Source organism: Rosa chinensis, chromosome 7 (assembly GCF_002994745.2).
Source record: "Rosa chinensis cultivar Old Blush chromosome 7, RchiOBHm-V2, whole genome shotgun sequence".
Lineage (NCBI taxonomy): Eukaryota > Viridiplantae > Streptophyta > Magnoliopsida > Rosales > Rosaceae > Rosa > Rosa chinensis.
Window position 1 is genome coordinate 3,697,599 of NC_037094.1, and position 13,901 is coordinate 3,711,499.

Here is a 13,901-nt window from a genome sequence, read left to right on the forward strand (position 1 = left end):
CAGTTCATACCTTATGAGATCTTGGATGAACTCAAGCCCCTTATAAGCATAACATTGGACGAAGTAGTGTCAGCTCAGTGATTAGAGCGCCCACTACCTAGGATCCAGGTCCTGGGTTCGAGTCACCATGGGGATAGGAGTGAAATCATTTGATTCTCTTTTAAAACAGAGAAAAAAAAAAGAAGCTTAACATTGAGAACAAAAGGTTTAGTCATCCACAGTGAGAATTCCATGAGTTTAGGGACTATACTTTGCATTAGTAGTGTAGTTACCTTTGAGTTTGACATATGAGCTTTAATATTTCTAATCCAGTGAGACAGAGGAACTGATATCTGCATATAAATTGCACCCAAATCCAACCAAAAGCGCTCACTTTTTCATTAACACTATTATCATCACAGTAGCTCTCAGCTTATCTAATACTAAGTCTTTCCTCAAAATCCTACTTACTTCCTCATATCTAACCTCTAAACAATTTAGGCTGTTGTGTTTTTGCTGATTGCAGTCCTCAATGGTATGCAGTGGAACCACAAACAGTTCAAATGCATAGTTAAACTAAAACATGAGCTTGTCTTCACTTTCCCCATCTTGCTTATTGATCTTCACTTTAGCTCGGATTATGGAAACTTTGAATGTACGCTCCTCAATCAACTCAAACACACAGACATCATGTACTTCCAGGTGATTGTCCTCCTTAAATGCCTTCCAACCAGCACCTGAAACTCTTGCATATAGTTTGTGCTCACTGTTTTCACCAACAGTGCATTGAGCAGTCCAAACTTTCTCCTCTGAAATTTGTAGGGTCACATTGCATGAAGTGCCTGGTCTGCAGACATGTTCCTTGGCAAAAGATGGACTAATATACTGAAAATATAAGAAAAGATAAGTGGATTACTTGAAGAAGTGCATTTGAATTCTCACGTTACACAAAATGGGGTTGTTGATAAGAGCTTACCGCGCCAGAGCAGCGTATATATGTAGCTGTCATTCTGAGCATGAGAAGTGGCTTGTCAGATTTGAAACTAGTAGCTGTGGAAAGATCATTTTGGTTTTCATCAGTCGAGGATCCAGAGGAAGTTGGACTGGTTCTAGCCTCTAAATAGGCAGGAGGGGTGTTTCGATTAGCTCCTGTTCTTTTCCTTTTTGGCACTCCTGTTTAATTCCAGTGATCAATTTCAACACAAATCATGTCCATGACACAGGAAAAACCCGATAAAAGTTCTAAATGAAAACTTACAAAAACACAAAAACACATACCTCCTCCATGAATAGGGTAGTCTATTTCCATATCATTCCAGTGAAAAAGGCGTACTAGGAAATGGGAATGTTCGCCTTCATAGGTGAACAATGCAAAGTAGCCCTGGTCCAGCGAGTAAAAGTTTGCAAAGTCTTGCCATCCCTTGTGTAACCACATCCGGCCACCACGAACTGACCTTTTCACTTTAATTGGCCACCATGTCCAACAATTTGGAGCCTTGAGGAATATGGACTCTGCCATACAATGTCCATACTTCTTTACGGCTGTCTCAGGAAGTTCCTGTGCAAATAACTTCCTCAAATTGAGATGTGTACAACTTTACATAACAGCACTATGCAACAACCAAGACCAATTAATCGAACTTGGCAAACAGCATTTGTCTAATCATCAATATTTAGATAGCTTTGCCAAATCAAGCTTCAAACTAATACTAACAGCATAGTTAAACGCCTGCATTACTAAATCTGAAGCCTATAAAGTAAAATGCATTGAACCTAAACCGAAACAAGCCATAAATCGAGGTCATATATGGTAAAATTAGGAAGTTACCACTACCATTTACACTTCACTAGTAAAGATTGGATGTACCACAAAGGCACAGACTGAGCACAAGTGCATGCAAGCAGGAATTTCTTACTTTCCGACCAAAATAGAAACCAGAAATTAACAGAGTATAACTACAAGATTCATTTTAGTGCTTTTTCGTCCCTTTTTTTTTAGTTGTTTCATAAAACATGTAAAGGTTTCAACTTTCAAGCTGCAAATGGTTCAGGAGTCAATCAGAACATGTAAAGGTCTCAACTTTCAAGCTGAAAATAGTTCAGGAATCAAGCAGAACATGTAAAGGTCTCACCTTTGAAGGTAAAGAAGATGAAAAATGAAGCAAAATGCATGTTTCAGGTAAAAAAAAAAAGTTACAAGCTTTGAGAAGAGTAATAAAGTTACAACCTTGCCATCTCGGAGATCGTTAGCAGTGACAATCTTCAGGCAAAAGCTTGGAGAAGCCATAGGACGTGGAAATGTAGCCATCTCTGCGCAAAAGTTTCAAACTTTGAAAGCCAAAATCTTTCGGGTAAGAGAAGTGAGGGGAAGAACTTGAAAATGAAGCAGGGCCTGGGCATATGGGTCATTTTATGGTCTTGCCAGGGCTGAACTTCTTAGAGCTGAAAATGACCATTTTATCCTCTTCTGCGTAATTCACTTCACAGCACCAAGGGAGGGTTTCACCGACGAGTTATTGGTCGGGGAAAGCCCTAATGTGTGTGTATTTTTCTTTTGTTATGGATGGCTTTTAGCAATGAACAATATGTGCGTCAATTTTTTTTTTCGCTGCTAATGGTGGCTTTTAGTGATGAAATTGTTCGTCATTAATAATGCATCTCTTTTTATTTTGTTTTTCTTGTGGGATTTTGTGGATTGAATTATCGGCGATAAAAGTATAATTATTACTATTTTGGTACGGGTGGTAAAAGAATAGCTGGAAGCCTAGAACACACACCTTACAAAATCCAACCACAACAATGTCATAATACTTCAAAAATTTTCCTTGAGATGGATGCTTAACTATTCCTGACATCAAAAACAATTTTTGCTGAGTTTACACCTCAAAAGTCAAACATATGCTTTGGAACCATGACTAGTTCATATGCTTAGTTAATAAAAATTGGATGATAACAGCTTCTCCTTGGCTGAATTATCTTGGCCTTCCAGCTTCACTTAACTCGTTAATCTTCACTCTTGCTCGGAATATGAAACTCTGAATTTACATTCCTCTATCAACTCAAGCACACAGACATCACCTTCTTCGAGATGATTTTCCTCCTTAAATGCTTTCCAACCAGCACCTTTAATCTTTGCAAATACTCTTGACTCAGTGGTTTCATACACAATCAAATCAGCAATCCAAGTTCTCATATCTGGAGTCTGTAGGGACAAGTCACAAGAAGCGCCTGCTCGACAGAGATGTTTTGTGGCAAAAGATGCACTTATAAACTGCAAATATTGAACATAGATGTTCAGTGGCATCGTTTCAGGGTTTTCCTACTTGAAAAAGGAGTGCATTGTTTGTTGAGAAAAGCTTACCATTTCTCTACGCAAGTAATAAGCTGTCATTTTGATCATAATGAATGGCTTGTCAGATTTGAAACTGTTAGCTGTGGAAAGAACATTCTGGTGTTCATTACCCGAGGATCCGGAGGAATTTGAAATGGCTCTAGCTGCTTTTAAATAAGCATTAGGCATGCCACCATGAGCTCTTGTTCTTTTCCTTTTTGGTATGCCATCAGTTCCTGTTGAATCAATTCCCATGATTAACTCAAGACAATGTAATATCCATTAAAGTTCTAGATGCATGCTTACACAAACACAACAGAATTTCCACATGTTACATACCTCCTGATCCGCGAATAGGGTACTCGATTTCCACATCATTCCAATGGAAAATGCGTCCTTGGAAATGAGAATGCTCGCCTTTATAACATCACAAATACCAAGTATCCTTGCTCTAGTGAGTAAAAGTTGGCAAACTCTTGCCATCCCTTGTGCAACCACATTCGGCCACCATGAGCTGATTTTTTCACTTCAATTGGCCATAATGTCTCATAATTTGGTACCTTGAGGAATATAGAGTCTTCCATACAGTTTCGATATATGTTTACAGCCATCTCGGGAAGTTCCTGTACAATAGTTTCCTCAAATTGAGATGTGTACAACTTTACATAACAGCATTGTGCAACAGCCAATACCAATTAATCAAAATCAAACATTTGTAAATAGCAATTGTCTAATGATTATCATTTAGGTAGCACTGCCAAATCAAGCTTCAAGGTCGTCAATTAGAATACTACTAAGACCATAGTTAAATGCCTGCATTGGCAAATCTGGAGGCCATAAAGTGAATTGCAGTAAATTCAAAGAGCATCGCCAAAACAAGACACAAATGATGTGAATGCAGCTAAAAGCAGGAAGTTACCACTGCCCATGTACACTACTAGTAAATTTTGGATGCCATTACCAAAGTTCCAAACCAAACCCACAAACTGATCACCAAAGCATTGTAACTTTGCAAGTTGAACTTTCCAACTTCGGACCAATTTTTTTTAGCCCAAGACATAATATCTTCCTGTTCTTTTTTAATAAGAATACAAAAACATGTAAAGGTTTCAACTTTCAAGCTGCAATAGCTCAGAAATAAGCAATACAAGTTTTCTTCATTTTCTCTGTTCTAACAATACAAAAGGAGAACATGTAAAGGTTCCAACTCTCAAGCTGAAAAACACTGTTAAACAAATGAAATGCATGTTTCTAAGGAGAATTTGACAAAAGAAACTGTAAAGAGGTAACTTAATTTCAAGCTGAACCCTTTTTGTAAATGCAGCAAAAGATTGAAAAGTTTTCAACTTTGAAGCTAGCAACTTTAAGAAGATGGTAAATAAAAAACTACGCAAATTAGGAGGTTTGAAGTATAGGATTATTTACCTTCCCATCTCGGAGGTCATTATCAGTGACAATCTTAATGCAGAAGCTTGGAGAGTCCTCTGGAATTAGGGCACGTCTCGCAATTGAAGAAGCCATAGGACGTGAGCATGTGGCCATTTGATGAGAAGATTCTTACTCTATCTCATAATGACTATACAAATAGTATGGAGAAACTGCGACGATAAATGCATGCATAGTTCTAATTTTAAAATTTTCAGATTATAAAATAATTTAAACATAAGTGTTAATGAAATAATTATCATCATGCATAGTTCTAATTTAAAACTTTTCAGATTATAAAATAATTTAAACATAAATGTTAATGAAATAATATTAAACATAAAAATTGACCTATTTTTGTCATTGATGGCAATTAGTTAGCTAGCTAGCCTTCTACAAGATCTCTCATCTTGATGACAAAAGGAAAGAACAACTAAAAAATCTTAAACCAAACCATAGTCAAACAATGAAGCATACACACCTTAAAAACATTCCTCACAACATAAATAAAAAAGACCCATTATTCTAGGAGAAGAGTTGGGTGTTGGCATAACTTGTAGGTGAAGACACAGCTCTTTGAGCATAAACCTGAAAGCCCACACCTTAATTAGATAAAGAATGCACGCAAATCCAACCAAAAGCTCCACTTTCAGATTAAGATAGTTGTTTGGCTCCAAAACCAGCTGGTGTGCAAACAGTCTCTTTTGGGCGAGTGGTTGCGCAGGCGTGCCAGCACCGCGGGGTGCAGTCGTTGGGGTAGTCCCGTGACCTGACTTATTCTTCAAGCGCTGTGGACGAGGAGAGCAACAACCTCGTCACAGGGTTCTTTTCTTGCCTTTCGGAAAAGGACTTTCTGCCTTACGCGGGTAAGGGCTTTGGTTGTGGTCTCTTTGCGTTCACCGAATCGATACTCAACGTTGTAGGTTGAGCAGAGCAATCACTGGGAAGTTGAGAGAAGCACAGGTTTGCTAAAGCGTGACTCTAGCTTCGCTGGGTTGCGAGGGCGTTACCCTTGCTTCGCTGGAAGTAACAGTGGCGGTTGTGCTCGCAGTCGGCTCCTGGGGAGACTGGGTCTGGAAGTACGGTCGCCGGGTTGATCTGGTGAGGCTGACAGTCGGCTCGCGAGGAGACTAGGACTGGCGGGCGGTCACCGGGTTTCAACGAGGTTAACGGTTTGCTCCGGGGAGGCTTTGTAATCGCTGGGATCGATTGCTCAGAGAGAGTAAAGGTCAAAAGGTCATTTTCTGTATCGTGTTTAGCCTCTATATATAGGCTTATTGTAGATTCACTTCCCTAATAGGAATGGAATACTATATCTTGGGCCACAGTTATTGGCCTTGAATCAAATCAAAACTCTTGATAGCATTGATATTATTATGAGCGATAACTATCCTCTTCTATCGTCGCTAGAATATAGGCAATGATTAATTGCCTCTATAAGAATCCTAGATGTGATCGCTGTATGCGAGCAGCAGGATACGCACGTATTAATTGCCAATATATCTTCACGCCCCCACGAGCGCTCAGTTAAGGATGATATCTCCTTATGAAACACGGGATGAGCAATACCACAACCCAAATCCGTATAGTCCCATTTTTGGGCCGCAGATATCGGCCCACTGGTTCAAATCCACTAAAGGATTTTGCCAAAATTACTTTTGGGCTCAAACAATAGTAATATCATAATAATCTCGATCAACATAATATTATTACTTAATCATTCTTTAATCTGATACTTGACTGTTCCTCACATCTAAACCTCAGATATTTTGTCCTTTTCCGCCGACTCTACACCTCACTGTGCTAATGGAACCTTTAACAGTCCTTGTGCTTAAACTAAACCGTAAGCTTAAATTTCCAAACTTTGATAGACCCATTTCACCAAACGTAGCAGACAGGTCCTTGAGTGGTCCACCAATGTCAAATTTGCTTGTTTATCAACTAAAAAGCTTCACATTATCGATGTGATTTGCTTCAAGGAAGGCGCATGCTTTTGTGTTTGAGCTGCACTGATGGCTTTGATGGTAAAGTTTTAAGCTTTGAGATGAGTTTTGATCTGGGTTCCTTCTGATTTTGTTCTTTACCTACTGATTGTTGGAATCTGGATTATACTTGCTCTTTTAGGAAAGCTGTTTAGAATTTGTTGTTTTTTGGGTTTATTTGAACTGGGGTTGTCCTAGTGGTCTTGGATTCTGTATTTCGCAGACTTGTACGTGTTGTTTTATACATGATAAGCTCTGGTAGTGAGTGTAAAGTATGATCCTTTTGATGTTATATATTGAATTTGAGATCTGAAATTGTTATGATTAAATCTGTTTCTCTTCAGAAAAAATGCAATGAATGTTTGGTAAGTGTAGGATTGTGAAAACTATTCCTCTTAGTTACAAAATTTGGTGACTAGAGTTCTCATTGATAATTTCTAATTCTGTCCATGAAACTCTTGCAACGAGGATTCTTATTGCTTCGCTGAAAAAGGCAAGGGAATTGATTTTCCAGTGACTCCACTCTGCTAACCAAATTAACGTTCTCAATTCTAACTCTAGAGTCAAGAAATTGGGATCTCCTTGGAATTTTAGTGAAATAACTTTCACTTGGTCTTCCTCAGAATCCTAAATCTGTTTGTTCAAACTTCTGTCACAAATTAAATTTCCATTTAAGTCTGAAACACAATGCATTTTTCTTTTTTGCAATTTGACTGACTACACTGACTTTCATTGCAATTATGTTTAAGCTCTTCAAAAGCTGAAAAACCTGAAAACAATGTAGATTAATGCATGCCTTTTGGGGAAAATGACCAGTCCAAACTCTTTATTTTCTTTCCCATTTGTACTGAATTATCAATTTGTCACCAGCTATTCTTGGGTCATATAAATTAGCATAATTATCTGCTTCTCAGTTTATCTTTCTCTTCTTGCAGTTAATCCATTAGCTGAGTGGGTGAGCAAGAAATTGATTTACAAATGGAACTCTGTGTCCCTTTGATTCTCTTTCCAATTTCTCTGCCGGCATTTTTGGCCAAAGATGTCGGACATGCTAGCGTTGTAGTTGATGGGACAGTAGCTACTGCACACATTGATAACAATTTTGTCTGTGCCACTCTTGATTGGTGGAATCATGAAAAGTGCGACTACAACCACTGTCCTTGGGGATCTGCATCTGTGTTAAATTTGGTAAGCAATCAGAGATACCTGTATTTGGGTCTTCTTCATGTCAAATCGTCAGAAAATGAGTTTAAAGTTTAAACTAATACTGAATCTGGTTTTCTTTTTACCAGAACTTGTCTCGTCCTCTTCTTGCCAAGTCAATTCAAGGTTTGTCTATCCGTAAATTCGTATTAATAAGTTTGCATCATTTGGACTGTACTGGCTATTTAAAGTAGAGTCAAGTGTCATTGGCTATTATCTACAAACTTAATTTACTCTTCTGCACGGTATTTTCATATAGCTTTCAATCAGTTGAGGATCAGAATTGGGGGTTCCTTGCAAGATCAAGTATTGTATGGTGTAGAAGATTTGAAATATCCTTGCCATCCTTTCAGAAAGCAGAAGGGTGGGTTGTTTGGATTTTCTACAGGATGTTTACCTATGAGTAGATGGGATGAGCTTAACCATTTTTTCAGTAAGACAAGGTAAAATATATTAGTTATGAACTTTCCCTATAGAAGCGAAAACATGGAGAAAAGAAAGTTGGACTGTTGTTCCTTACATATCCTTTGTTGCTCTGAATTATGTGGTCTAGGCTTACTTGTACTGTGACTTACGATCTGCATCTTACATTTTCAGGCCCCTTGTCACATTTAGCTTGAATGCATTGTCAGGGAGGCACCACAAAGGCGCGGGTGTTTGGGTTGGAGATTGGGACTCTAGCAATGCTTATGATTTTATTAATTATACAGTTTCGAAGGGCTACCAGATAAATTCATGGGAGTTGGATATGATTATGAAAAGATATGAACATCTTTCTTGCCGCTTGTTTTGTTTTTGCTTCACATATATTCTTGTCTATCTTGGTGTAGGTAATGAGCTCTGTGGTAATGGTGTTGAAGCTAGAGTTGGAGCTGAACAGTATGGAAAAGACATGATGAAGCTTAAACAAATTGTCAACCAGTTGTACAATGACTCCCATATAAAGCCTGCAATTGTAAGACCTGGAGGATTCTATGATCAAAAGTGGTTTGCCAGGCTTCTTCAGGTTTCTGGTTCAGGCGTAGTCAATGTTGTCACTCAGCATCTTTACAATCTGGGTCCAGGTAAGTTTGCATGTCAAAAATCTAATAACTGCACAGTATGTAAGTTTTAAGAGTGTCTGCATACTCACCCACAGAGTCCCTTGTGATGGATTAATTTCCTCTGTAAACCAAGTTGTATTTCAACCACCTTATTGATTAATTAGAAGGATGCATCCCAATTTTATAATGGCCCATACTAATTATTTTACCTCCAGATCAACCCAGTCATATTGAACTATTGGCCTTAGGAACCCTTCCTCTGTTTTACCTTGTAGTCTCCAAAGAAGGTAATAAAATGGAAATCCTCTTTATGTACTGGTGAAGATGTCTGGATGATCCAATGCAGTCAAATTTTTAATGTGGGGAACATATAACAGTTCAATCTATTCATTTAACTCCACTTCGGTCATTGGGTAATGAACAAAGATATACATATTAGTATATTACCGACCTTAACTTGAGGCTGTCCTGTATCTGTCTCTGTTGCCAGGTCAGCGGTGAATACCACAAACATTGTAGTGTGATTATCCTATGAATGCATAGCTAATACTTTAGTTACCAAATCGGCTATACATTGATACCATGAAAAACGCTCTATATGCATGCATGTTTAAACTTTAAACGCAACCTACTTATTGTTCCTATTTCTCCTCCATTTGACAATTGAACTCTTGTTATCAGGTGTTGATCCCAAGTTGATGCAAATGATATTGGATCAATGTTACTTGGACCATATATCTGGTACATTCGATAATCTTGCAGCAACAGTGAAACAGCACGGACCTTGGGCTTCTATTTGGGTTGGAGAGTCTGGAGGAGCCTATAACAGCGGTGAATGTATCTGACACATTTGTGAACAGCTTGTCAGCTTTTGGTAATTATGATTGCCACATTACATGCAACATTCTGTATCTTCACTCTAAGCTTTTGCTTTCAGAGGAGGAAGAAAAAAAAAAGAGTTAAAAAAAAAAGAGCAATCCATCATAATTAACGGACCACATTACTATTTATACATGAATTACAGGTACTTGGATCAGCTTGGAATGTCAGCCAAGTACAATACTGCAGTATATTGCAGGCAGTCCGTAGTTGGTGAGCACTACGGTCTTCTCATTTGTTCCCAACCCTGATTACTACAGTTAAAGCACGAGTGTTGGTGTGACTATATAAAGATTTCCTTTTACTTGATATACTTGTCAAAACCTGAATCATATCCTTTATAATGAACAGTGCACTTCTGTGGCATCAATTATGGGACAAAATGTTCTTGCTGTTGACCACAACGGGGCTCCACACTTGCGCGTTTATGCTCATTGTTCAAAAGGAAGCGTAAGTCTGTATGATCTGTAGATTTTAGATGGAGTTGTAGAAAAACAAGAACACAGTTTATCCAAGATTCTTCTTACCACAGTAGTTTTTGACTATCTTCATGATATTGTTGCAGGCGGGTATAACCCTACTCATCATAAATTTAAGCAATCAGACCGATTTCACTGTCAATGTTAAAAATGTTCTGGAGTTTGATACAGCTGCTCGATCAAGAAACACTGGCAGAGGAAGTAATTTCGGTCACGGACTTAAGAGAACGGTGTCATGGGTTGGTCTTAAAGCATCAGATGGACCGTTACACGGAAAAGAATACCATCTGACTCCAAAAGACGGGAACCTTAGAAACAAAATAATGGTCCTAAATGGAGTTCCATTGGAAATTACCAAGGATGGAAACATCCCGGAATTAGAACCTGTTCTTGTTCCCACAAATTCTCCTCTATCAATCACCTCTTTGTCCATCAAGTTTGTTGTGCTGCTCACTTTGAGGCTCCAGCTTGTAGATGATTTCTCTCGTCTCAACCCCCCAGAGCTTCTGTATGTTAGCTTAGTACTTGCTTGCAGAATTTTATGGGCAAATGGCAATTGTAAATTGTCTTGAATAAACCAGTAATGCACAAGAACAAAAAGGTATAGACAAAAAAATATATATACCATATTCATTCACATATTCCTTACATGTTTAAGCTTTGTAGTACCTCAGGGACATCTGATACGTAAACAATAATATTCCGGAATGTTAAATTTCATAGTCGAGAGATTCCCGCGCAATCGAGAGATTACGACGTACGTTGAATGTCACAAAACGACAGGTAGTCATGTACAAGCCAAAGCTCACAAGCATCATGAACCTCAAAACCATCAAATGAGAGGAAGAACAATTTGCAATTTTTCCAGAGTTCAGGCTCTTCAAGTTTCAGTTTTCTTGTTTCTGTGATCCATGAGATTTACAGCGTACGTACTAGTATGAAAATGATGAAAGGATAATAAACCGTAATTTTCAATTTCATTGCTTTGGTTGCTGCGTTGGTATATTGGTGTTCTAAAAGAGACAAATTTTGCATATATTCTGTGTGGTTTTCTGACTTTTCTCTCTTTTGTGTGATTTCCTAAGAAGCACCGATACGGGTACGAGTATCCGAATACGGTACGGTCGGATCCGTGGATACGGCAAATCTTAAATGTAATTGGATCCGGGTACGCGAAGGATACGTCAATTAAATATATATATATATATATAATTAGAAGAAAAAAAAATTATGAAACATAAACAAAGTACTAGTTTATTACAATCAAACATTATCAATCTAAAGGTTCAAACAAAAGGTTAACACAACTTAATTCAACTATCAACTTCATTCAACTTGGACAACATCCTCAAGGTCTTCATCTTCATCATCAACATTAAACAAAACCCCCTCTAATACACTCATGGTTCCTGAAAAATACACAATTTATCACAATTCACAAATTTGCATAATCACATAATGCCATAATGCAATGAATCGTTTTACTGACCATTGCAACTATAATGCCATAATTCACAAATAACGCATTAGGCATATCGACAACATTATCTACAGACTACAATTAAACTGAACAATCAAGCTATAAAATAATCAAACCATAAAAGTATAAAACCCATATCCTTATCCTTTTATCATCAAGCCCATAACACCATCAGACCCTTCTAGTCGAAAAATAAAAAGAAACAGAAAGATTAACCCATAACTCTATGACTCATGAGACCCTTACTGATCTGTACAACAATTGAAAGCATCAGAATTCAGAAACCATCAGACCCTTAGTATCGGTACAACGATTGATCGAAGCAATCAAGCAATCAAGCAACGATTGACCCTTAGTATCAGTACACCTTGAAAGCATCACATGGGAAAGAAGCAATCAAGTTCATTTGGGTAAGAAGCAAATCAAGCAATCAAGTTCATATGGGTAAGAACTAAGAAGCAATCAAGTTCATATCGTTACTAAGAAGCAACTAAGAACTAAGAACTAAGATTCTAAGAAGAAGAGAACGTACCGGAAGCACTGGAGCAGTCTAACTGAAGCTCCAAGCGGATCGAAGAAGAGGAGAAAACTTGATTGATCGAAGAAGCGGATCAATGAGAAGCTTGATTGATCTTAGCTGCAACTTGTGAAGAAGAGGAGCAGAGGAGCGAGTGAACGACCAAAGCGGCGCTGAAGGCCTGAAGCTGAAGCCGCTGAAGGTAGGTCTCGATCGTGATCTGGAGTTTTTATGTTTTTTGTTTTTATGTTTTTTGTTTTTGTTTTTTTTTAATGGTAAAAAGTCCAGATTACCCCCGCGTATCCAGTTGATTTACATTTATACGTATCTGATTAGGATACGCACGTATCCAGGCCGTACCCAAATATGGATCATCGTATCCGCACGTATCCACACGTATTTGCACGTATCGTACCAGTATCCCGGATCGATACGGGATACGAAGCCATTTTGGCGTATCCATGCTTCATAGGTGATTTCCAGTGTTAAAACTTAAAAGCTAACAACCAACACCAAATGAAGAGTATTACTATGCAGTATACCGCGAATCTGCATATATATATATATATATAGAGGGGGCTTCCAAAACTCTATAAAAGACCCAAAAAATGGATCCCACTAGAAGGGCCTGTATATATATATATATATATATTTACTAACTATTTCTAGTATTTCACCAATCAATGATCATGCGTATCTAACAACTGATTCTGGTCCGTTGAAACCCTTCATCACAATGACTCAAAGCCTGTACACAAAAATCCATCCCGATCGACGTGGAAACGGGCCCCGGGTTTACCGAAAATAAAAGCAAAAGGTTTGGAGATTAAAATTTTAAGAGAAAAACTCAGATTCCTTGAAGTTTGAAGCCAGGAAAGCGACTCTAAGTTTGTCGTCCAAAAAAAGAAAAAAGCGACTCTAGTTTGCTTTTCCCTCTTATAAATAAATGATAAATTATAACATAGGTCGAACTTCCTGTCCCGTTATTCGAAAGATATTTCCATGCAAGGAATATTATTCGCTGATGCTGACATTGCCTGTTTAGCATGCGTTGAAACTAAAAACTCTCTGAGTCAAATCGACTTCAGAAATTTACGTGTGGCTGACACGAAATTGCTCGGTGAACTTTTCATGAACAAATAATATGACATTTTATACCATTTCATTAATAAAACGGAGCAGCTCTCTCATTAATTGCCCTGGGCTCTTGCCAATTTCCTATATAAGCATCTCCACCCTTACACTTCCCACAAACCCACCTTACCAGCCACAGTTCAAGCTTTGTCTACACAATCAATACAGGAAAACCTCCCATTGTTCTGTCTAATTATTCCTGTAATGCGCTTAGGGTTACCATTGCTGTCGAGCTATATGCGTTGCTTTCTCGTTTTGTGAACCTATAGAGACAACAAACAAAACTACACAAACAGCAGCCTCTACAATGAGGAGCAGTGGCGGACCCATAAATTTACTTCTATGGGAGCAATCTTGAACTTTAATAGTTAAATGATAAGCGAAAATTGTAAAACTACAATCTAAAGATAAAATTTTACTATTAGATTTAATCTTCATGAGAAACTATA

The 13,901-nt window shown here is 38.1% G+C and overlaps 2 protein-coding genes, 1 long non-coding RNA gene and 1 pseudogene across 3 annotated transcripts in view; 1 reads left to right on the forward strand and 3 right to left on the reverse strand.

The window, feature by feature from the left end:
• The window catches only part of LOC112176409 (putative B3 domain-containing protein Os04g0346900), a 29,730-nt gene that overhangs the window by 4,574 nt on the left and 11,255 nt on the right, over window positions 1–13,901 (reverse strand). The gene's annotated exons all lie outside the window — the stretch shown is intronic.
• LOC112179006 (B3 domain-containing protein Os03g0212300) lies at window positions 355–2,344 on the reverse strand. Its single transcript, XM_024317302.2, has 4 exons — window positions 2,207–2,344; window positions 1,258–1,537; window positions 956–1,152; window positions 355–864 (listed from the first exon to the last, which is right to left on the reverse strand). The coding sequence occupies exons 1-4, from the start codon at window positions 2,285–2,287 to the stop codon at window positions 556–558; spliced, it is 867 nt and encodes a 288-aa protein (XP_024173070.1). The 5' UTR covers window positions 2,288–2,344; the 3' UTR covers window positions 355–555.
• Window positions 2,784–4,855, reverse strand: LOC112179009. The gene is made up of 4 exons (XR_005803188.1): window positions 4,736–4,855; window positions 3,650–3,933; window positions 3,341–3,546; window positions 2,784–3,250 (listed from the first exon to the last, which is right to left on the reverse strand). It is a non-coding gene; the product is annotated as an uncharacterized LOC112179009 (long non-coding RNA).
• On the forward strand, window positions 6,559–10,962 carry LOC112179007 (annotated as a pseudogene).